The 22,155-nt window shown below is 41.0% G+C and overlaps 4 protein-coding genes across 7 annotated transcripts; 2 read left to right on the plus strand and 2 right to left on the minus strand.

Moving 5' to 3' along the window:
• The first annotated feature begins 2,953 nt into the window (after positions 1-2,953).
• LOC147248812 (claudin-15-like) lies at positions 2,954-7,346 on the plus strand. Of its 2 annotated transcripts, none has more exons than XM_086226147.1 (5): positions 2,954-3,170; positions 5,631-5,795; positions 6,535-6,616; positions 6,763-6,873; positions 7,241-7,346. In XM_086226147.1, exons 1-5 carry the CDS (start codon positions 2,954-2,956, stop codon positions 7,338-7,340), a joined length of 675 nt encoding a protein of 224 aa, XP_086082273.1. In that variant the 3' UTR covers positions 7,341-7,346. The 2 variants fall into 2 exon arrangements, with proteins under 2 accessions (XP_086082273.1, XP_086082274.1); XM_086226148.1 differs by lacking the exon at positions 2,954-3,170 and adding an exon at positions 4,621-4,837.
• A 1,805-nt stretch (positions 7,347-9,151) lies between these two features.
• LOC147248813 (thialysine N-epsilon-acetyltransferase-like) lies at positions 9,152-11,301 on the minus strand. 2 transcript variants are annotated; one of them, XM_086226318.1, is made up of 6 exons: positions 11,165-11,301; positions 10,981-11,032; positions 10,050-10,133; positions 9,711-9,812; positions 9,550-9,590; positions 9,152-9,451 (listed from the first exon to the last, which is right to left on the minus strand). In XM_086226318.1, the coding sequence occupies exons 1-6, from the start codon at positions 11,225-11,227 to the stop codon at positions 9,272-9,274; spliced, it is 522 nt and encodes a 173-aa protein (XP_086082444.1). In that variant the 5' UTR covers positions 11,228-11,301; the 3' UTR covers positions 9,152-9,271. The 2 variants fall into 2 exon arrangements, with proteins under 2 accessions (XP_086082444.1, XP_086082445.1); XM_086226319.1 differs by lacking the exons at positions 10,981-11,032; positions 11,165-11,301 and adding an exon at positions 10,321-10,543 and having other exon boundaries at positions 9,153-9,451.
• A 486-nt stretch (positions 11,302-11,787) lies between these two features.
• Positions 11,788-17,833, minus strand: taf6 (TAF6 RNA polymerase II, TATA box binding protein (TBP)-associated factor). Its single transcript, XM_086227172.1, has 15 exons — positions 17,597-17,833; positions 16,476-16,633; positions 16,305-16,391; positions 16,040-16,193; positions 15,898-15,954; positions 15,690-15,809; positions 15,469-15,590; positions 15,148-15,225; positions 14,959-15,060; positions 13,979-14,161; positions 13,760-13,834; positions 13,554-13,679; positions 12,909-13,082; positions 12,557-12,748; positions 11,788-12,314 (listed from the first exon to the last, which is right to left on the minus strand). The coding sequence occupies exons 2-15, from the start codon at positions 16,629-16,631 to the stop codon at positions 12,024-12,026; spliced, it is 1,917 nt and encodes a 638-aa protein (XP_086083298.1). The 5' UTR covers positions 16,632-16,633; positions 17,597-17,833; the 3' UTR covers positions 11,788-12,023.
• A 96-nt stretch (positions 17,834-17,929) lies between these two features.
• On the plus strand, positions 17,930-22,058 carry mrps31 (mitochondrial ribosomal protein S31). 2 transcript variants are annotated; one of them, XM_086227174.1, is made up of 7 exons: positions 17,932-18,223; positions 18,940-19,404; positions 19,555-19,707; positions 20,252-20,386; positions 20,487-20,563; positions 20,653-20,793; positions 20,939-22,055. In XM_086227174.1, the coding sequence occupies exons 1-7, from the start codon at positions 17,988-17,990 to the stop codon at positions 21,151-21,153; spliced, it is 1,422 nt and encodes a 473-aa protein (XP_086083300.1). In that variant the 5' UTR covers positions 17,932-17,987; the 3' UTR covers positions 21,154-22,055. The 2 variants fall into 2 exon arrangements, with proteins under 2 accessions (XP_086083301.1, XP_086083300.1); XM_086227175.1 differs by lacking the exon at positions 20,252-20,386 and having other exon boundaries at positions 17,930-18,223; positions 20,939-22,058.
• The last annotated feature ends 97 nt before the right edge of the window (positions 22,059-22,155 follow it).

Consider the following 22,155-nt stretch of genomic DNA (forward strand, 5'->3'; position numbering starts at 1 on the left):
TGCAGAACTGTATCACTGGTTATGGCACCAGAGGAAAGGACAGGGAATCTCTGGTGGGGAGGTTTCATCCTCTGGGGCTCACCAATTCCTGTACAAGACATCCAACGGCTGCTGAGTGGTTTACTCTCGAATGAACTTTTCAGATTTTGGCGAGGCATTTTCTAGGAGCATTACACCCTGAACTCAGCACAAAAGAATCAATTCTTAATATTCTGTGAATTGAAAAAGCTGTGCAAACACATAAATTGCTAGTATATTGAAAGTGCCAGGCTGCTCGCTGTGTAAAGAACTATTCTCTCCAGTCTGATGAATGGTTTTCTTAAGCGTTACACCAACTCAGCAAATGACTGTTTATCTATATCAATGGTATTTAAAGCCTCTCTGAGTCTGTAGGTGTTAAACCAGAGAGCGACGGACACGGAGAGTGCTGTAATCTTGGTAATGAATCATACTGATTTATTAGACCACGTGCTGAAGCTGTGACTTCACCGAAACTCTGAGTCCGTAGGCAAATACTGAGTGTTCACATTTACGGCACGCGAGCATTTACTTAAGGCACATCAGTGGACTCACGATTGAATCGGAATCTGTATTTATGTCAGAAGAAGAACTGCACAAAGGAACTTTAAGTTACTTCAGATCAACCCACGCGATCACTGGAACCGTTTGCACCGCTGTCACATGAGACAGTCGTTCACGCGCAGCCATGTTTCTGCACTTGACAAATATTCTTCTTCTTCGCAGAGGCACAAGTTTGGGGCGATGGCATATTGAATGCCTCTGGGGTGGGGATAAACTCGACAACTTTATTACGCTGCATTTTTAAATGTGCTGTTTGTTCTTCAACGTGAAAACGTTAGCAGTTTAATGTCGTACAACACTGTTCTGTTGATCTGGAAAAGCCCCGAATTTGTACTGTCACCATAACAACAAGAAAATGTCTGAGTTTTAGAATTCGGGTATTTTTGTGAACTTCTGAGTATTGTCTCGTTAACGCTTGGCACGGTCATATTCAAATCATTTTATCATTATGAAACTGAAAACACCCTACGAGACAGAGCACGAACCTCTCACCTGAGAGCGCAGCACAAACGGTACTGACTGCAAAGTGGATAAATATATTAAAAGAGCAAATGTTACACTGAACTATTTTTTTTTTGTAAGTTTACCATCCTTCATTTTTGTATTCTAACCTACAGGAGTCATCTCTGTCTCGTGTTACACATGAACTCTTATAAAAGAGTTTTAAACACCAATCCAAGTTTATACCCAAAGGAAATCCAATGGTGTTCTTGAAAAATTTCAAGCGCATTCAGCATTTCGTTCACCTTAAACCTCCTACTGGGATGTCGTAGTAGGAACATACTGATATTTAAGCGTGTTCAGACGCCTGCAGATGAATGAACAACAATGGGACCGCAGGAAATGGTGAAATAATTCTAAAAATCTATATCTGACTTTGTGGATTGTATCTTGAAACACTTCAAATCATCACAGTATAAGTACTTATTCGTACTTGGCTATGTATTGGCCTGTCTCCTGAGGGACGGTCACCCTGACGGTGTCACAGCATGTGTCAGCAAAACCCTCCTCAGGTTAGTTCAAAGTGAACGTTCCCTTTAAGCCGGGAGGTCAATGCGGACACTACTGAATAAATATTTCATGTGACTGAGGGAAGGGCCTGCAAATAAAATATTAACAGAAAAATGATTATGATTTAAAGCCTGAATGTCTGTTCAATACTGTAAGTATATGACGGTACTTTGAACTGTGCTTCTAATTACTTGTTGACTGAAGAAAATTCATGTTTGATAAGATACAGAGCGATGAGTTTGAACTTGAACACATCGTTTGAGTTGAACCGAGGCTTAACATCTTTTAACAGAGCTTTGGGAAGCTGTAAATCATACGATAATGTCCTGTATATACATGCGTGCTTCTGAATCTGTGTTTAATGTATAGAGACGGACTATGCATGTGAAAAACTGAGGGTGTGTTACTTCAACCAAACCTTGGGCCAACTTCTTCAAGTAGACAGCACTGTACTATGTCAACATGTATAAAAGAACAGACATCCTTGTTAAATCTCTGTGCTCCAGTAGAAAAAAAAAAAAGTATTTACAAAGAACAAGAAACTGAATGCATCTTTTGTCCTGTTTCACGTGTTAATGTTTAACCAGTGCTAAAATAGGCACTTTCTGCCTTCAATAAATCACCAGCCAACAGCTTTTTAAACAGGTTTCAGTGTTTGCTCGACCCTCTATTCAGAATTTTCCCATAGATGTTTGCTTAGGGAACTTAAAATAATCTCCCTAAAATTACAAGCTACCAAGTCCTCAAAAGGTAATACAGGTAGGAAGACAAGATGATGCGAGCAACCAAAAGAAGATACCCTTACGTTTAAGAGTTCCAATTATTCACACCGCGGTTAAAGTCTCTCAAATTCATTTATTTAGTTGTCTACATTTAAAAAATCATAATTAGAGCACACTTAAGATGCGTCTTGAATAGATACCACTAATTAAAAAGCAAACATTGTCAAATTATCTCCTGAAATGGCTTTTAAAAGCGTGTCTGAGCTATTTAAGAAGTCCCTTTAAATGTGTTTGCTCGCGGACGTAAAGCTGCAATGATATTACCTCAACCTGCACGAGACCAAAAGGAAAAAAAAAAAAAAAAAAAAAAAAGGCTCATTGTATACTTACATTTCTATGGTAACATACCAGGCACGTGAAATGTCATCAATTTTGGGCGGGAATAAGCAGACTTATAATGTAGCTACAGCCTACAAATCAATGATCAAATTAGTCCTGGTTTGAGTGCTTGAGAAAAAAAATCCTGAGTCAGTTCTCACACTCCCAAAATGTATATCAGATCCAGAAGTTGCCAATAGAGCTCCCCACAGAGGCAATATCTCTTAGTTGCTAATTATTAATAGCAAATTACTTTCAAGATGAAAGAGATCATCGAGGTTATAGCACTTTTCCTTGGTTTTGTAAGCTGGATATTGATTTTCATATCACTAGAAGATCAGTATTGGAAAGAATCCACCACAGAAGGCAGCGTAATTACAACCTCCACAATATATGAGAATCTCTGGATGTCTTGTGCGAGTGACTCAACTGGGATCTATAACTGCCGTGACTTTCCATCCCTTTTTGCTCTCCCAGGTAAGTAAAATTACAAACTACAAATTTATATATTCATCATCATTACTTGCTTACAAACTTCAGTATTTTAGAAATGTGATCAAATCTCTTTCTGCTGTTGAAACATAAAATGTTGATAGTGTAATTTATAACAAATTTCTTGGGTTTCTAATATTTCCCACATACGTCCTCCTGGATTTTCTCTGATGATTCAGCTCTATGCAACAGCTGAGCAGGCATTTTCTAATCTGTAACGTCAGAGTCTGAGTGAAATGCTGCTTTGTATTCTGATCCAGGAAAGTTCTTTTTTATTTTTTACTTTTCCTTTTCTTTGAGAGACCAAACACCACAGATGGACCATTTTTCACAAAAAAGAAAAAAGAAAAAGAAAAAAAAAAGGAATGCAACCCTAAAGCCCCCGTCAGTCCGGCAGCTCTGAGGAGTCTCTTTGTTGGTGGAGTTCATTTTTGTGGAGGGTTTGTTGGAGAAGGATTCAATTTAGTAAAAATTCTTTTTGAATTGCTTTACATTGAGTTTTAGGTGCATATAATCTAAAAAAGAAAAAAAAAAAGAAAAAAAAAGCGCTCTACAAATATTGTCAGGCATTATCATTAGCAGTGTTATACAATTATCCAAAAAAATTAAGATTACATTGCAAAGATGCTATTTCTCCACTGTGTTTTAATTGTAAGCATTAAATGCATGTTGAACATGTTTTTAAACATCAAATAATGGCACTTTCTAATACATTTGACAAGCTGGTAATTGTCAGTAAAGTTGTTTTTAGTTACAAAATTTTACCATCTAAAATCTTTACCTGCTAATGTATTTAACCAAATTTTAAGTTAAGAAAGAAAAAAGTTTCAGAAATCAACTGCACGGCATATTTTGGTAACCGTTACCATGGCGAAGGCTTGATAACCAACAATAGCGCATTTGTTAAGCGAAAGCACCTTCAGGATAAGCAAATAGGTTTATCTGGTTATCTGTGGGTCAGGCTGTGGTGATGCGCCATCATCCTTCAGCACCATCCCTCGGACGAAGGGTGAACTGGGGAGCTGAGACGTGCCGTTAATCCCATCAATTACATTTCGGCATTATTGACATTGTTCAAAGGAAATGTCAGCTGTGACAAATTGTCTCTATACGTGAGTAAGCAGCTTGGAAGGTTGGACTTCACCTCTGTTGTCCCTTAAGTTGGGTAAACATTCAGAGTCTTTGAAAAGGTTAAGTAGAGTTGAGAATAAAAGGGGGAACCCTAAGTGGGTTATTTGGAATTAATCATTGATTTGTAGTTTTTCTGGAGCATCTTCCCCCCAGGGGTTGCTGGGAATTAGTCGAGCACATTGAGTACGTGGCGCCAAAGAAATCCAAGCGTATGTGAAGGAGGATAGTTTGGAGAGTCAACGTTTGTATAAAGTCTTCTTCTCTGGGGATAACTACACAGGTCGGACAGAAAAACGAAGGAAATATGAATGCAATAGTGGAAGCTTTTGCCTTCTTCCTGGGCTTTCTGGGATGGCTGATGGTTGGGATCGCCCTTCCAAATCGATACTGGAAAGTCTCCACAGTGGACGGTAACGTTATCACCACATCAACCATCTATGAAAACCTATGGATGTCCTGTGCAACTGACTCTACGGGAGTTCACAACTGCCGGGATTTTCCATCTTTGCTCGCTCTTAATGGTATGTGGAAGAAACTGAACACAGAAAAGGTGTTGCTTGTATCACTATAAGTACTAAATCCACACCTGCGGGAGCTCAGTTGTGTGGACGTGTAGCAAAAAAAGGTTTGTGAATACTGAGTGAGAGGGGATTGTACGTGAAAATGCTCACAGTTCGCAAAGATGTAGCAATGTGCAAACTTAAGAACATTTGATCTTAAAAGCTCCACACCAAATCCGGCCTGCACCACTGGATCCAACACTAGAGCTCTTCTTATTTGTCTTTGTTTTCCTTGTATCCACTTGACCGCGTCGTGATCTCACTGTACCTTTGAAAACACTTGGAGCGTTCAACTGTACTGGCTATAATCCCTCAGGGGTAATATAAGATGTGTAATACAAGATATGATAAGATGAAAGGATAAGCAATAACACTGAACTCGGATCACAAAACATTCATAAAATGATACAAACAGATTTGTGAGAACTGATAATGTTGAACTTGTCCTGTATTTGTTAGACTGACTTCATGACTTGAGCTGTAACTACCCGTCTAAGCGGTCTTCTCTGCTTTTCCGATGTATATTTTGGTTTATTGAGACTCTAGATATGTCTGTGGAAATATTCACCAGTACAGTGGCTTTTGCTTGTCTACATGTGGCTGTTCTGGGATCAAGGAACCAGCTTGTCACATTGTCTTTTCCTCTACACGTCACTTTTTCAACGCTTCCATGATTGAAACATCGTGGGTTTGTGTACGGGGAATGGCATTATCCATAAATGAATCGATGTATTTTTTTCATGTTTGTGTGCAGGTTACATACAAGCCTCTCGTGCGCTGATGATAGCAGCCATTGTGTTTGGGACATTTGGGCTCGTGGCCACGCTTGCAGGAATGAAGTGTTCAAAAATCGGAGGAGAAAACTACATCCTGAAGGGGAGAGTTGCAGCAGTCGGAGGAGTATTCTTCTTACTACAGGGTAAAAACAACCCCAAGAGGTTGGGTCAATGGCCTCGTAACACGCCTGAGAAAAATATTTGCTCTGAAGAAAACAGTTCCCGGAAAACTGTTTACAACATTAGAGGAGCAGTTTTCAAGTATTGTGAGAGATCCGACTCATGAGAAATGGATTTAATGAAAAAGTCAAAATCTCATCCAGGAGAGGTTAACGTGTCTGCTGCTCCAATCTTTGTGTACAGAAGACAAGCTATCAGGAAATGGGTCGCCAGTTCAAAGGGTTATCATTATTCTAATAAACCTGCTTCTACACAAAAGCCTGACGGATTTCTACAGAACGTTTGGTCAACTGACGAAAAATACAAAAGATGACATGGGGGCAGAGGAGGAGTAGGATTGTCAGGTGTCCACAAACAAACCAAAACAGCATGACATCACCCTCACACTTGCACTCACTGTGTGTGTGTGTGTGTGTGTGTGTGTGTGTGTGTGTGTGTAAGATACAGATCCATCCAGCGACGAGTTATTGAGATATTTTGAAACAAATATCAAATCCAACTGCCAAAATACACTCAGTTCATGAGAGATCCTGCAATGCAAACCTGATGCTGCGAAGTCAAAAACCAGCAGTCCAGTTCAACCAGAATTCTCTTCTTCTTCCAACTTTACTTTACTTTACGTTAAGATAACTTGTTTATTTTACATTTGCATTTAAAACCTAGAGCTTATTTAGAGTAAGCATTGTTCTGTGTGTTTTGTAGGGATCTGTACCATGATTGCAATCTCGTGGTATGCGGCCAACATCACCCAGGAGTTCTTTGACCAGTTTTATCCCGGGACGAAGTAAGTCAGTGCACACTGTACTAGCGTTACATGGAGTTGAGGAGAGCAGCGCGATTGCTGAATGGCACGAATTCCTCTTGAAGTGCTTTTATTGTTGATGAGTAAATAATGAAATCTAGAGAGTATAAGAGTTGATTGTGTCACAGGTATGAGATCGGAGAAGGCCTGTATATCGGATGGTCTTCAGCGGTGCTCGCCATTTGCGGAGGATCATGCCTGATGTGCGCTTGCAAGATCAATGCACCCAATGAAAAAATGTGAGTATCAGCAGCTGCTCTACATGAATCTGACGTATCGGTGTTTGATGTTGGTCCCTCCTGCACTCTGGCACCAAGTACTGACCAGCCAGTGGTGGAGGAGGGCTGCAGGCCGGTCCTCAGGGAATGCGATGTGTCCATACTTGAAAAAATAACAACGAAACTTTGCTCCACACCCATGGGAGCAGCAGAGACTGTCGGTGGATGCAGTACATAGGCTGAGTCCCGACTACCAAAACTAAAACATTTGTGCACCATTGTGGATGTGTGTGTGTGTGTGTGTGTGTGTGTGTGTGTGTGTGTGTGTGTGTGTGTGTGTGTGTGTGTGGATCCTCCCAACTGCTTCACATCTTTTTTTATGTTTTAGACCATATCCATACCAACCTTCCTCCAGAGGACGTGTCCTGTCAACTGTGGCCCCGTCTCACTCCGTCCCGAGCAACTATGGAAGAAATGCATACGTCTGAGAGGTCACTGCGATGGACGCACAGCTGCTCACTGGACTGATTCAGTGAATGAGAGGACACTGGCATGGAAAACAGACTCAAAATCACTGTACAGTTATTGTGATTTGATTTACAGCATCTACCGATCGTACCTGATGACAAAGGGTTACTGCGTGATATGGCGGTGTCTCGCTGAGGGAAATGACACCGAAACCAACGCTCACGTGTAGCACATCCAGAATGTGATGGGAATCCCAATATCTATTATTTCTATCTTAACAAAAGAGATACGGCTGTTAATAACCAAACCTTTAGACCTTATTAGTTTCCCTTGCCTTTATCTTAATGATACTGTAGCAGAGAAGTGACTGATTGCAAGAAAAAGGTTGCAAAAAAGTTTGAAAAGGAAAAATTTATCACGAAGGTAAACTGGGTTCATCTCCTTTGGAAACTCCACCTTTTTCTGACTTTAGCACTGAGTATGACATATTTATTTAATCTCCCAATCACCTAAAACTCTTTTACTATTCTTATTTTTTTGCGTGTAATCTTAACTTTTATAAAGTGTTGTAATTTTTGTCATAACCCTGTATTATTGAGAATGCTGTAAATCTTCTGATCAGGCAGAATGAAAAAAAAAAACGTGTTAGAAAATAACAGTAACTGCTGTCACTTGTAGTGAATAAGTAAGACATTTGATTTCTGTTTTCTGAGTAACTGCGTCACGTTTCAGACAAACGTTCTGGAAGGAGGAGCTGAAGACTAGAATGCAGGAGCAAAAAGGATTTCAATATTTCAATGCAATGATCCTCCAACTAATAGCAGCGTCCCTGACTACGGCAAGGCCGTGTGCTTCAGAGGATCTGCACCATCCCACATGTAATATATCAATTCAGAGTCCTACAGGTTCGACTTTATTCAACGGGAACACTTGACAAAGAGGATGAAACAAAGGCAGTCTGATGTGTTTTTGCAACCGTTTACATTTCTAATTCTCTTTGTTTCCTTATGAGTGATTTCACACGTTCCTGTAGTTTTTAATATGTTTTATACACAAATAAATATTTTCAATGACTGGACAAATGACTGTTGAATATTGATTACGATGGTCGAGCACAAGGATCTTAGTCACTTTTCCAGAGGCCAGATGATGATGGCTAGATGAGTCAGAGCATCTCCACAACTGCAGATGTTGTTGGGTGTTTCAGGTCCGTGGTGGTTGGTTCCTTCCAAAAGCACTAAAACAATTGGACAAACAGTGACCTGGCAACAGGGTTACAGACCCCCAAGGCTCATGGATGCGTACGGTGAGTGATGGCATGAGAACTGGACAACGGGGCAAGAGAAGGAAGGTGGCCTGGTTTTATGAATCTTGTCTTGTTCTTCACGGCTGGATGCACGGGGCCAGCCTTCATGGGGAGGACATGGCAACAGGATGCACTATGGGAAGTAGGCACGCCAGCGGAGGAAGCGTGACGCTTTGGGCAATGTTCTGGTGGTTTAACAACAGTTAGCAATGGTTTTAGGAACACTACAACGAGTTCTAGGTGTTGACTCGGCATCCAAATTCTCCAGATCTCAATTCAGTCAAGCAACTGCAGGACTGCTGGACAAACAAATCTGATCCAACGGGGCTCCACCTAGCAAACTGACTGACTGAGAGTCTCGGTGCTGGATGGACTGGCGGCCTGCCCAACCAGTACCTTTCTTCTTCACTCCCTGTGACCCTGAGTAGGAGCTAATATGCACAACTTATATGGAAGTTTGTCATGAGTATACAGGGTTATGTCTTTTGTGCTTTGAACAGGGCTTTGAATTTTTACCATTTGTTGAAGAAGCTGAAAAACAAGGTGAAGCATCTTTTTTTCATATTTTAGATGCTGACAGAATAAAAAGACAAGAAGTCAAACCTCTTTTCAAATGTCAAATACAAACATATTTATTGCCAACTTCTAGTCATGAGGAGCTTCCTTTGCCAAATTGTCCAGGCATTCTCCATCAAAACGTATGAAGTGCCAGCCTTCACTGACAGTGAGGTCCTGAGCTCCTTTAGCAGCGTAGAAGTCTCTGGCAGGACTGTTCCAGTTCCGCATGGCCAACTGCAGCCGCACACACTGGTTTTCTTTCCCCACCTGCACAAACATGGCAGTCAGTTACTAATCAGGTACTGTTTCCTTTTGCTAATATGTGGATGCTAACCTTTACACAACTGTACTAAAGTCCTTCTCACCTTTGCAACTGCGCTCAGTAAACCTTTTCCAATGCCATTCACTAATAAAGAAATCAATAAAAACAGGTTTGAATTTATTGTTACTTTGTCAAACGTATTTCTGACTGAAGATATTTAATAACGCGCACGCACATCAACAGCACTGCAAAACACCCACTAACCTCTGAATTCTGGCATCACGTACAGGTCCTCCAAATACACCGAGCGCCCCTTCCATGTGCTGTAGGTGTAAAAGTAAAGGGCGTATCCAACGACTGTGAACCCTGCGTGCATGTGTGGAAGAGGCCATTAAAAACACATTCAGGAGGAACGCCACAACAACACAATCAGTTTCTGCTGTAACAATGAGCGCTTTGATTTATGAGGCTGCTGCTGACAGGCTGTCATGATTTGTTGGATACTAAAGCGACTAAAACAGCGAGGGGACCGACCTTTCATCAACTACCGCCAAGTTCAAAGCCGGTTGACTCGCTAGACTACAACGAAAAATTAACTTTTACCATCCTTGGATTTCTGCTCCTGGGGTACTTCAGCAACCAGACACTGGAAGAAGGGATTCTGGCAGAAACCGTCACGCTCCAGTTCTAAAGTCAAACCAGAGCAAACCAGTTGGTCACTTATCAAAAATATCACATTAGCGACCCCCCTCAGTATCAAGACACTCCTCAAATGAGTTTGCCAGTTACACAACAGCTGAGAACCAGGGACACGATGGACGCACCGGGATAAGAAGAAATGATTCCAGCTGGGATATAAAACCCTGTAATGTACCTCTTAAGTATCTACTTTTATCTTTATGGCGTCGTGTATCCATGTTGAATATTTTCCCTACTTATAAATCTCCAAACTCTTAAAGGTTTCACACCCACGTTGACTGGGACTCTTCTTCAGGTCCTCTTTGACGGAACTACACCTGCTAGCATGGCTACCGTTCGGCCGCTGACGGCAGTTATCATCAACAGGAAAGCATCATGTGGTGCTTCTTATGCGCACTTAGCCACTGATCTGACATTCTGATCCACGAATGGCTGTCAGCGCTCAAGTCACAGGAAGTGCAATATGTGCCAAAAGCAAAACACGTAAAAATATTAATGTCCGTTTGTTGTGAGAGGTAGAATATGATCACTCAGCCATCACCTACGATAGCTCCTCAGACATTCCAGTCAGAAATGTTGAACAGAAATGAGTTATTATCTCATGAGACTTAAAGGGAATGAACTAGTTTTTGAAGGAACACTACACATTTCTTACATGCCGGTATAGTTATGACCTAAATGTCATTTAACTGATTGGCCATGCGAGATATAGACGAAACTTGGGGACTTCATTTATTTTTAGATCATTTTTTTTAAAATTAAGTTTCATCCAGTTTCAGTCGCTGGATAGATCGATTAAAAACACAAGAACAAAAAACTGCTCTCTGAAAATTACCTCCAGATGATATCTTCACTTGGTCTTGCATTTTTTCATAAACCGCCAGTTCCTGAGAAATGGTGATTCAACAAAGTTAAGTGTGCATGTTGGGAGTGAGATGGAGTGACTGGTGCAACAGTGCTCAGGGAAGCTAACGTTAGCTTGGTCCGGGGTCACGGCCCCTCAGCGCTCAGCCACTCACCGTGATCATTCTCGCTATGTCTCTGCAGTGGTTTTTCGTTGCAGCGCGTATGAGGAAATTCATGTCTGCACAATCAGCAGCGACTGTTTTCAAGTTTCGGTTTCAGCAGCGCTCGAACTCCAACGCTTCCGCGCAAAGGAAGTGACCTCAGTGTTAGCACTTCAACTTTCAAAGTAAAATGCGAACCAGATCAAAGTTTTTTTTTTTAAATCAATATTATGAACTCCATCTGTGTGGGTGTCTGGGTCAAGTTAGCTTTGGCTGTTAAAATAAAAACTTATGGGATAATTACTGTAGATTATATTTATATTTCACTTTCAAAAGGTATAAACACTTTAAGTATTAGTAATCGTAATAAATAATAAAAAATAATAGTAATAAAGTAATGGTATTATTTCACACATTGGTATTTCTTATTAATGAGTTTTCTGGCAACCCTGACAAGCCCAGGACCCCCCTGAACTAGTCTGAGCCACTCCACATATAAAACTACATTACAACCGTCAGTGTTGCATCTTTCCAGGAATGATAATCAAGTCACTGTGTGTTGAAAACCTACTGTGAACGTTGATGATAGCAAAAATAAAATACTGCTGATACTAAATATCACATCCAGATGAAGGAATTTGTACAAAATCTGATTTAATTTGAGTAAAAAACAAAAGCACATGAACTCAGTTAGAATATAAGCTGAAACATTACAGATGGACCTCAGTTTTCATTGGGCATTAACATATTTACAGTTTCTGGTCACATTTACTCTTCAGATGTTTCCCTTCATACCACTACAGAGATTCACTTTTAGTTCAGCCCAAACAAAGCTGCATCGCAGAGTAAAAATCTCCACTGCTTCTCAGTCTCAGTGTGGTGACTGGGTGCTCGCACCGGGAGATTCCGACCGGTCCATCTTCATCCCTGCTTCAAGTGGCGCAGAGGAAATTGAGGTTGGAATCACAGAGCTCTTACTCTCCAGAGAGGATGAGGCAGACGAAGGCAGAGATACCACGATATATTTCTGCAGAGGTCGTGAAGCCGTTAGTCCCGGACCACTGCTGGGCTCCAGTTTGACCAACGGCTGCAGAGTGGAGGTGGTGGTGGGAACAGTGCTGGTGACTGATGAGGCTGACTGGGAAGAGCTGATTGTGATTACCTGACGGAAAAAAACCAAGATATTCACACACTAACACAGAGATTGAGACTTTAAGAGCAGTTTGCGTTCAATTCTGAGATGACGTGGCCGTCTCCATTTCGCAGATGTGAGTAGTTTTACCATAGAGAAAATCCTTGAATTGCTTGAGCTGTAGAGAAAACTGCTGAATTGCCAACCAATTTGAACTTACATAACCTTTATCTAGTTTGTTGACAAATGAAAAACTGCCAAATTCCAAGTACCTGCTGAGTTGAGGCGGCCCCAGCACTGGTTGCCATAACAATGTACTTTGTTGCTGGGGGAGAAGGCTGTGATGGGGTCCCTGGTCTAGGAGACATCAGGGTGACAGAGCTTGGAACTTTAATGATGCTGGGGGTCCGAGGCCCTGTCGACCCACTAAATCCGCTCTGGGAGACAGAGAGGGTTGGACGAGGCTGTGACAGAAAGAGTGACATGAGCTCATGTATCTGCAATGACCCATGAAGGGAAATATGACATCTAAAAGATGTCTGTACAATAAAGTATGAGATCCAAGCAAATGTGACATCGAAACAAACATTACATTTGGTAGAACTTTAGAAAGTATGAATATACCTGAGTGATTGTTAATGTGGTTCTGTTGACTTGCTGAGCCTGCATCGCCGCTTGGGTCCTGGCCTTCACTACATGGGAGCAAAGCATGGGTCCTAGGTAACCGTAGTCTGTCCGATACTGCTCCACGTTGTCAGGCTGAGCTCGGATCTTGGCAATAACACTGGCACAGTGTTTCTTTGAAACAGAAATAACACACAACCTCATTCAGAGCTAGTGTAGCGCTGACCGCTTGGCACAAGTGTGTCTGAGATAGGAAACATCAAAAGCCGGCCACAAATGACCATGTTCACCCTCGTTTTGTGTCCAATAAATGCTCAGGTCTACTGAAGGGTCGTTAGACCTGGGACTGAATACCAAATGAAGCTTTTGCCACTGCAGAAAAAGACTTCGGTGAGCAGTGAGTGTTAGTGGGGTTTTGTTCCAGTGAGAATGGGACTTTGATAACCTTTATGATAAGAGCACACATTACACGCCACCACAATAACAAGCATTTTTTTAGACTGACAAACTTTACAGCATCACACTTGTCATTTTATGGCCTGTCTCTCAGCCCATTACACACGAGTTACTTTTAAATGTCGTGTCATACGTGATGTGTGCACTGTAGCTAAAAATGCAGTTTAACCATGCAAGTTTCATCATTACCAGTAAGAGGCTCTGGACATGGTCAGCTCCTATTTTATCAATGTTGGAGACCACCGGTCCTTCCACCACCGCTTTGATGCGAGCGCCCTCTATAGTAAGCCGAGGAAGGATCAACGTCTTAATCACCTACAGACGACAAAAGGAGGAGGCTGCTGTGAATGAGACAGAAAGAATAAGAAATAACAGGAAATTAAAATGATACTCACGTCAGGTCCCAGTTCAGCCAGTCCAGCAATGCAGCCGTAACGTGTCGTCCACTGGGTTTTTTCATCCAACCAACTCTGAGAGGTCAAAGTTCAGCGGTAAATCAGAGGAACATTTAAAGTTCTCCACACATCACATGCAAGTGTGCATGTTTTGCAGTATCAGTACAGTGTTAGTGCTGCTGGCTGTTTTATGCTTGAATATTAAGAAGCATGACACACCTTAGTAAAAGTCTTGGTGATTCGGGACTGGATGTTATTGGTTGTGGTACTGAAGGTTTTGCAAATCTGCGCCATGAGGCGAGCGGCAAAGTCTCGTAAAGCCCAGTGGTTGTCAACATCTGGTCTCAAACACAGCTGCTTACTCACAATACACGTCACCACCGCTGGGATGAGTTCATGCAGCTACAAGAAAGAAAATGGAGAAAAAAAATTACTGACAAAAAAACAAAAAAAAAAAGTATCCAAGGCAAAATAATAAAACATGATTCTTCATCATCATCATCATCATCATCTTCATTCATTTCTTCTTCTCATCCCTATTCACACAGGACTAGTATTACCTGGGGACCTGCAGTGATTTGTAACAATTGCAGAGGATGCCTGTGATCTCCATCCCTTTCAAATGCACCATGTCTGTAATTTGTAAAGTAAAAATTCCACTGTAAATTACCTTCCATATTTTGCCAAACACGGACGTCCCGTGATAATACACGTCACACGCGAATCTGCATCTAAGTGTTTGTTGTTGTAATTGCGGGCAATTTTCTGTCTCTTTCCGGCTTGAGTCACAGAGGCTGCGGTGGAAACTTTGACAGCTTTTTAGGGGCAAATTCGGCCTCATATTACACTACATGGAGGCTGATCCACAAAAACAGCAGGAGATCCACCAAAAGAGACAAGTCGCGCAGGATATTGACATGGATGACGTGTAGCAGCGTGTGGTGAGGAACATTTTAGATAATATTATCAGTGCACATGAGATAGCAACGAATGTTATAACATGCACAGCTTTGACATCATACTTGGGCCTTAATATCAGTTCAATTGAGTAATATACAGATTTGCTTATCCCGTGCATATGCACTGCAAGAAACACAGAAGTGTGTGTGTGTGTGTGTGTGTGTGGGAGGGGGTAATGTGCAAATTACCAGATGTCCCCAGGTTATACTAATCCCGTGCCAATAGTGCTTTTGACTCACATATTTCTCCAAATACAAAGTGGGGTTGTCCATTAGCGCTTTGACCATCCGCATGAGGTAAATCAGTAGAGCCAAGTTGTTTTGCACCACATTTACACGAACCTGTGAGGAGGGAGTGAGTTAGTACACTGAGCATGAATACACTGAGGTATTTAATATAAAGTAGACAATGGTTGAGAAGAAGCTCACTCCTTCAGAAATGAAGGTGCTGAATCTTGGAAGCATCTGGTACAGTCCTGGGTCTGTGGCGATACTCTGCAAAGCTTCCTGAATGAAACAAGAGGGAAGATCTGGCCAAAAAAGTCTTATGACAAACAAGTCTGACTACTAATATTTTGAAATATGTCTTTTGATCTGATGACAATTTCAAGTTAGGTTTCGGTCATCATTGCAAAGACCTTTATTTCCTTTACTTAAAAGGCCTAAATGCATTTCTATTAGATCAACTTTTTATAAGCAATCGTGTCCATCTCAGGATATAAACCATGGAGACAGAAATGCAGAACTTACAGCTCTCTTGGCTTCACAGGAGCCGACACACGCCTCCGTTATTTCCTTGTAGTAAAGCTGCTGCTCCACAGACAGCTCATGAGTGCTACGAGGCTTCAACCTAATCAGACCCTTCTCTTTTCCTGAGAGGCAAACAACAAACATAATGAATACATACCAATATAAGCAAGAAAAAGATGGCAGAGGAAAATGAATTCTCTATATGAAAAGGAGGCACTGACCTTTGCCATCAGCAGATGTTGCTCCTTGACTCTTGCCTTGAATCGTGCCCTCTTCCTCCTGACCAGGCTTGATGACTTTGAGGGGCTCTGTGGACTCAGTCTTTTGTTGTTCTTTGGATGCTAAATGCAATATGTACAACATTTAAGCTTAATTTTTTCCCCCAAAAGTGTATGTGGTTTAAGAGGAAACAGAGTAAACAGGCCTTACCTGGAGGTGGGTTTTCTGGAATAGCAGGCTGAATCCCTTCAATACTTAACCAGTGGGCTATATGGCGAAAACAGAAATGTGTGAGCACCCATCGTGTAATCTCCCCCAGTATATGGGCATGCAAGGGTGATAATTATTCTACCTTTGAGGGACACATCTAGTGGAACTCTGGGGAGTGGTGTGTTTATAATATCGCTGAGGTCCACTTCCTTCTCCTCATAGAAATGAAGTTCTCTTCCTCCACCACTTGCGAAGCGAAAAGGGATAAACTCTTGTGACTGGAACCCGTACAGGGGCTATAAAGAGAGGAATCACCTTTTTAAACAGAAACCACAGCAGGTAATACATTCCTTCAGATACCACAATTTAGTGGTTTAATAGAGCAATGAAAGACAATTCTATCTTACCTCCACATTTTTGAGTTTGAGAGCATTGTCAATATCACTGGTGGTTAATTTACGTCTCTTTCCATGATGCATGAATTTGAGAGCATCCTATATAAAAGGAGGGAAGTAAAGAAAGACATCAGTAAGGAAGTGAAAAACTGGTATACCATAAACCACCACTTTTTGCATTACCTGTGTGATTTCTTTTATTCTGTAGCTGACTTCTTCACTCAGCGCTACGCAGCTGTCCTCCTGTAACTGCCCCACACCAACAGACTCTGCCATGGCCTTCATGGACTCTGTGGGAAGGATGACCGAACATTGCTTCTGGCGCCGTTCCTCCGCCATGGCTTGGAAAAGAACATATCTGAATGAAACATCTAAACATACAGTTCATCAAATTTATTCATATTAATATATACCACTTGACATAGGTTTTCATTTCTTAAGTAATTTAAGATATTTTTAGGTAAATACTACCCAGTAACACAGTATTACATGGAGACAAAGAGAACACTACAGCAGCTGCAAGTCACACAGTTTTTTTTTTGGAAGTCTCACAGAAACCAACTTTTTAGAGTTATTTAAGACTTAATTTTCTGTATCAACATAAGGTTTGCCTTACAGATGGGTAACAAATCATTATTTCATGAAGTGCAAAAGAGGAAGCCATCTTAAAAAAGAAATATATGTTTTCACCTATAGTTTCTGGTTCTCATAATGTTTACAAATGATTCATCTACTGGCAAATATATCTCATCATATCATAAAATATATAATTCCTTTATCTTGTTCTCATAATAAATAACTATGATCTTTTTAGAGTGTTAAAACTGGCCCAGCTATTGTTTACATTACGAAAAATAAACCTACTGCACAGTCTATGAGCGCACAAAGTTGCGTACATCTGTAAGTGCGTCTGTTTTCATAGTGAAATGTCTCCTGTTATAAGTGTCAAATATCCGGTTCATATAAATTACATTTTAGCAAACTCACAAACAAGAACATTGCTTAGAAGTGGAAGCTTGGAACGTCTTGTTGAGAACTTATACGTGTAAACAACTCAGTCAAACAGAAAGCGGGTTAATCACTGACTGACAACTATCAACCTTCATGCAACACAGAAAAAAGCCACATTAAAAGCAAGTAAATTAAAATGCAATAGTTTGAGAGGAAAATTTTTAAAAATACTTAATTTTAAGCCTCTTGGTGACCGTGTGTTCCTTTAACATTAATTTGCAGTCAATTAAATCTGCGGTATGTTAGCTTGCAAGCTAATCTCTTAACATTAGCTTCTGTTGACGTTTTTTTACCTGTCTGAAGTTGCTCTCTCCTTTGCAATATTAAGCCGGAACGTATACAAATGAGAACACTCACTGTTGTGGTTTGCAAAAATAGTTATCTCGCATAGCTAACTCTTCTCTATGAAAATCCATTTCTCAGTTTAAACAACTAAGTATTTCACGGATTACAAGTGAAACCTCTGCTCGTGAATTAGCGCTAGTAATGCGTCGCCATTTTGAATCAAGTTCCGGTGGTACTATCGCGAGAATACAGGGGGAAAACCCATCACCCCAACCTATTAAAGAAGTTGAACCCAAATAAAAGGATTTTATTTTTAGGGGGAAATAAATGAAGCCTCAATAATTAAATCACATTATTAGTTGTCCGGACATCATTTTGTTCGGTCAAAGTGATCCTTTTATGATTTACACATGCCTACCGCGGAACCAACGTCCTCCGTGTGTTCAAGCGGGTACTTTAAGTAGTAGCAACGGACTCGAATGGCAGGGACGCTGGAGGACGTTAGCAGAAGCAAACATGTACAGAATTGTAACTCGTTGTTTGCGAAACGTTCAAAATTGCTCTGGCAGTTTTCAGGAACGGCGTCTTTTGTCGGCTACAGTTAAGTGTGAAAAAGCTGCATGGCCAGGTTCTAGGTGAGTGTGACAATAAACGGAATGCATATTTGTAACGCCAGCTTCTTAATAGGTTGGACACATGTTTCAATATCTGACTTCAAATACCTGTTTTAATACTGGTCCCATCCACCGGTGTGGGATAGTTTATTTCTAGCAGAAAATGATGTTTCCATGTTTATCAGTTGAAAGCCACCTTGGTTTGACTGGTTTACGGAACACGTCATGTAATCTTTATATTAGATTTCGTATTAGATATGCTTTGTATACGTTGTATCTTTTGTGTTTATCTATAACCATTGTCATTTCTTATAGCCCCACTATTTTTTTCCTTTGCAGTGTTTAACTAGTGCGATTTATTAATCCGTGGAACCACTTTTACAAACCAGAACTGAAGACACTTAAGGATCTAGCTCCATGTAATTCAGGACAACATTATTACATTGTAATACAAACATTTTCCTTCCAGCAAGCGTTGTGTGTACTTACTTAAGAAAAAAACTTTATTGGTTTTTTTCTGTCATGGAATAACACTGCAATATTTCAGGACTCTCCAAAAGAAAATTCTTCAAATTTTGCACAAATGTCCACTTGGACTCATGGATGAACTGAAAAGATTTTAGTGGTCAATGGAAAAAAAGCTGTAATTTGGAATATTCTGTATTGATATGATGATGATGATGGTGATGATCCAGTTCATTCAAACTAAGATCAACTTTGTGTCACTCCTCTCACAGAGTGGTGAATGGAGGTGAAGCCAGAGCCTTCAGCACCAGTCCAGTTAAGGCATGTGAAAAGAAAGACAATGTTACCAACGCTCCTCAGGGTGAGAACACAGACGTGGTTGAAAAAGTCAACCCAACAGAAACTCCATCTCAGTCTGTAAAGGAGGCTGAAAATCACACTGAAGCCATCAAGATGGATGAGCAGATCAAGGAGCCAGCAGTGTTACAGACAGATGGTGGCAATAGCACCAAGAAGATTGATGTAACACCTGGGCAGGAGAAGACAGTTGAAGTGAAGAGTGACAAGGTTCAGCTCCTTGAGCTTCTCAGGGCCATGAAGGTGGACGTAACCAACAAGAGAAGCCAAAAAGTACTTCAAATGAAGGAAACAATCTCTGTGCGCAAGGCCAACACACCTTCTGTGTCGAGCACCATCAGAAAGTTCCAGAGGGCCACAGTAGAGGCTTCGTCACAGAGGTGAGAAGAGTTCTTTATCAGATTCTTACAAGGCAGGTATTCTTCTGCCACGGCTTCAGTTGGCAGCCTAAAGCTTTGGTCTCTTTTCATCTACTGATTTTATCTGTCTTGTAGTTTTTCTGTTTGTTTATTTGTTGTTGTTTTTTTTAGTGACTCTCTGGACCCTAAACTGGTTAAAGCCGCTTCTGCTGCTGCTTCCACTCTACCAAACCCCAGTCAGGCTAAGTCTGAGCTGCTCCAACAGCTGAGGCAGCACAAGGGCGTCACTGAGGTTCAAAAGAAAAAAAACGTTGACAACTTGTGGTGTGTTTTCTCCTGTTGAGCATCCACGTCTCTGTTTTTTTGGTCATCTCTTGTTGATGGTATCAAAAACACAAATATTGGTTTGGATATCAAAATAATGGAATAAATGTAGCTAGTATGTGGGATTTGTAAATAATTCTGCGTATTTTAAGTAAAACTGATGTATTTAATTGTTATCAAAGTTGTGAATAGTCTTGTGTTTTTGATGCGGGTGGGCATGAAGATAACTGGATTCTAGCACAATGTAAAAAATAGGGTTTTTTGTTGTTGTTGTTTTCTTTTACTAATTTTAAAACTTTTAAGAATAAGACTTAGTTGCACCAACTATGGCCCAAATATTTCCAAACTCCAAAAGCAGTTGCATGTAGATGTTAAGGGAATATTTCTGATATATTTAGATGAACAAACACTGGTCAGTACAATGTTTAACACCAGCTCTAGACCTTCATGTCCCCGTGAATTCATATTTCAATGATATTTTCTGCTGTGCCAGTCTGAACACTGGAGAATTTTTATATAACATTGTCCGATCATCTTTTCACAGCGCAATTATCAGTGAAATGGATGTAAAAAAGAGTTCCAGCTGGGAAGATACTGGGCTGCCCGATTCAGCCTATTTTAGCAAAGATGATTCAAGATATGTAGAAATGGCCATGAAGCTGACCTATGCTCCCAGACAGTAAATACTGTGTTTCCATTCTTATGCAGGCCATTCATGAGATGAACTATGTATTTGATGCTGATAAGAAACTCACGTCGGCTGTATTTATTTGATTTAGGGGCAGCATTTTTAAGAGCAAAAGACTTAACATTTTCTCTACTGTCGCTGCTGAAGATAAAGACAAGGCAGCACTTGGTAAGAATTGACTTTTATAAAAGTAACTCTGGCTCAGATTGATGAAGTGGTCTACCTTCACTAATGCTTTTGGTCATACTGCTTTTCAGTACGGCCGACACTCTGGGACCTGGAATTTGCTAAGGAGTTGTCAGCGGCGGTTTACCAAATGCCCCGCAATGGGTTTGAGGAAATGATCCAGTGGACCAAAGAGGGACTGATGTGGCAGTACCCCATCGACAATGAAGCTGGTGAGCTGTGTATTCTAGTTGGATATATTGGGTGGGTGACCAGATCGTGGGGGCTTGTCACGTTGCCTACCAACACAGGAGTTACTTGTTTTGAAAGGACAAAAAAGAAAATGTAACTGAAAGTGTCTTTTTTACGTCACACAAGGCCTCGAAGAGGAAGCTGCTGTCCCGTTCCACGAGCACATCTTCCTGGAGAAGCACTTGGAGGACGGCTTCCCCACTCAGGGACCAGTACGGCACTTCATGGAGCTGGTGGTGGCCGGTCTCTCCAAAAACCCCCACCTGACCGTCCAGCAGAAGAAGGAGCACATCTCCTGGTTCAGAGACTATTTTCATCAGAAAGAGAGTGTTCTGCAATAAAAGAAATGATTACCCCAGTTAACCCAAGAATGGTTAAAGGAACACAGACACATCCTCTACACCTTACATACACGTTTCATCAGAGATCAAAGGATTTCACGACTCTTGCAGCAGGCTTGTCATCAGGTCTGTATTAAGGTCTAGAATGTTGATTGGGCGGTTAAATACTTCTGCATGTTGCTGGAAGCAGGAAAACTGTCAATGCTGAACGTCTTATACAATATATGAAAAATATGATATCACAGAAGTTCTCAGCTTTGTCTCTTTTTATGCGGTCATACTCATTATAATCTACGAGTGCAGTTAATTGATGGATAATCTGGGATTCCAAATTTTCCTTCAGCAAAGTAATCTGCTTTACAGCTCATGTAATGAAAGCTGTAACAAAGCCCCCTCAGTCATACACTTTAAAACCTAATTATATTTTGTTTTCTTTTTTTTCACCTTGAACTTTCATGTTTTCAGTTTATGGTTCGCAATCATTAAAGTTAAAAACATTTCAACAATGAGCCGTACAGTTTCCATCTGGTCACCCGTAGTAACCTATTGTCTGGAAAAAGTACGGAAAATGAGAGCTTGGCATGTGAAAGTGACCCATTTCCACATTTTGTTCACTTTTCCTTAAACACGGTCGTGATTGGCATGATAAGCCGTTGGCAGCTTCTATGTGTAAAGTTCAAAAGAACCCGTGCCAAATTCATAAACCCTGTGTAACCATGACTGTGTCTGCCTTCTCCGCCAGGCTGAGGCTGTGATGCGGTGAAGTGTCAGTGAAACCGAAGGCAGAGAAGAAGTGTAGTTTACCGAGCCAGAAGCAGTTGCGTGGGTCTTTATTAACATCTTGCAGACCTCTTTTTATAAGTCTGGAGTAGCGCTTCACTTCATCTGTATGTGTATGTACGCGGATTCTGTTACCATCAACAACTCCAATATTCCTTATTCCTGTGGGAAATAGAATGGGGGGGGGGGGCGGTGTGCCACCTTTAGATTGCTGTTTAAATG

Source organism: Aulostomus chinensis, chromosome 15, assembly GCF_037954235.1.
Source record: "Aulostomus chinensis isolate RoL2024-O1b breed Wild chromosome 15, RoL_Achi_v1.0, whole genome shotgun sequence".
NCBI lineage: Eukaryota > Metazoa > Chordata > Actinopteri > Syngnathiformes > Aulostomidae > Aulostomus > Aulostomus chinensis.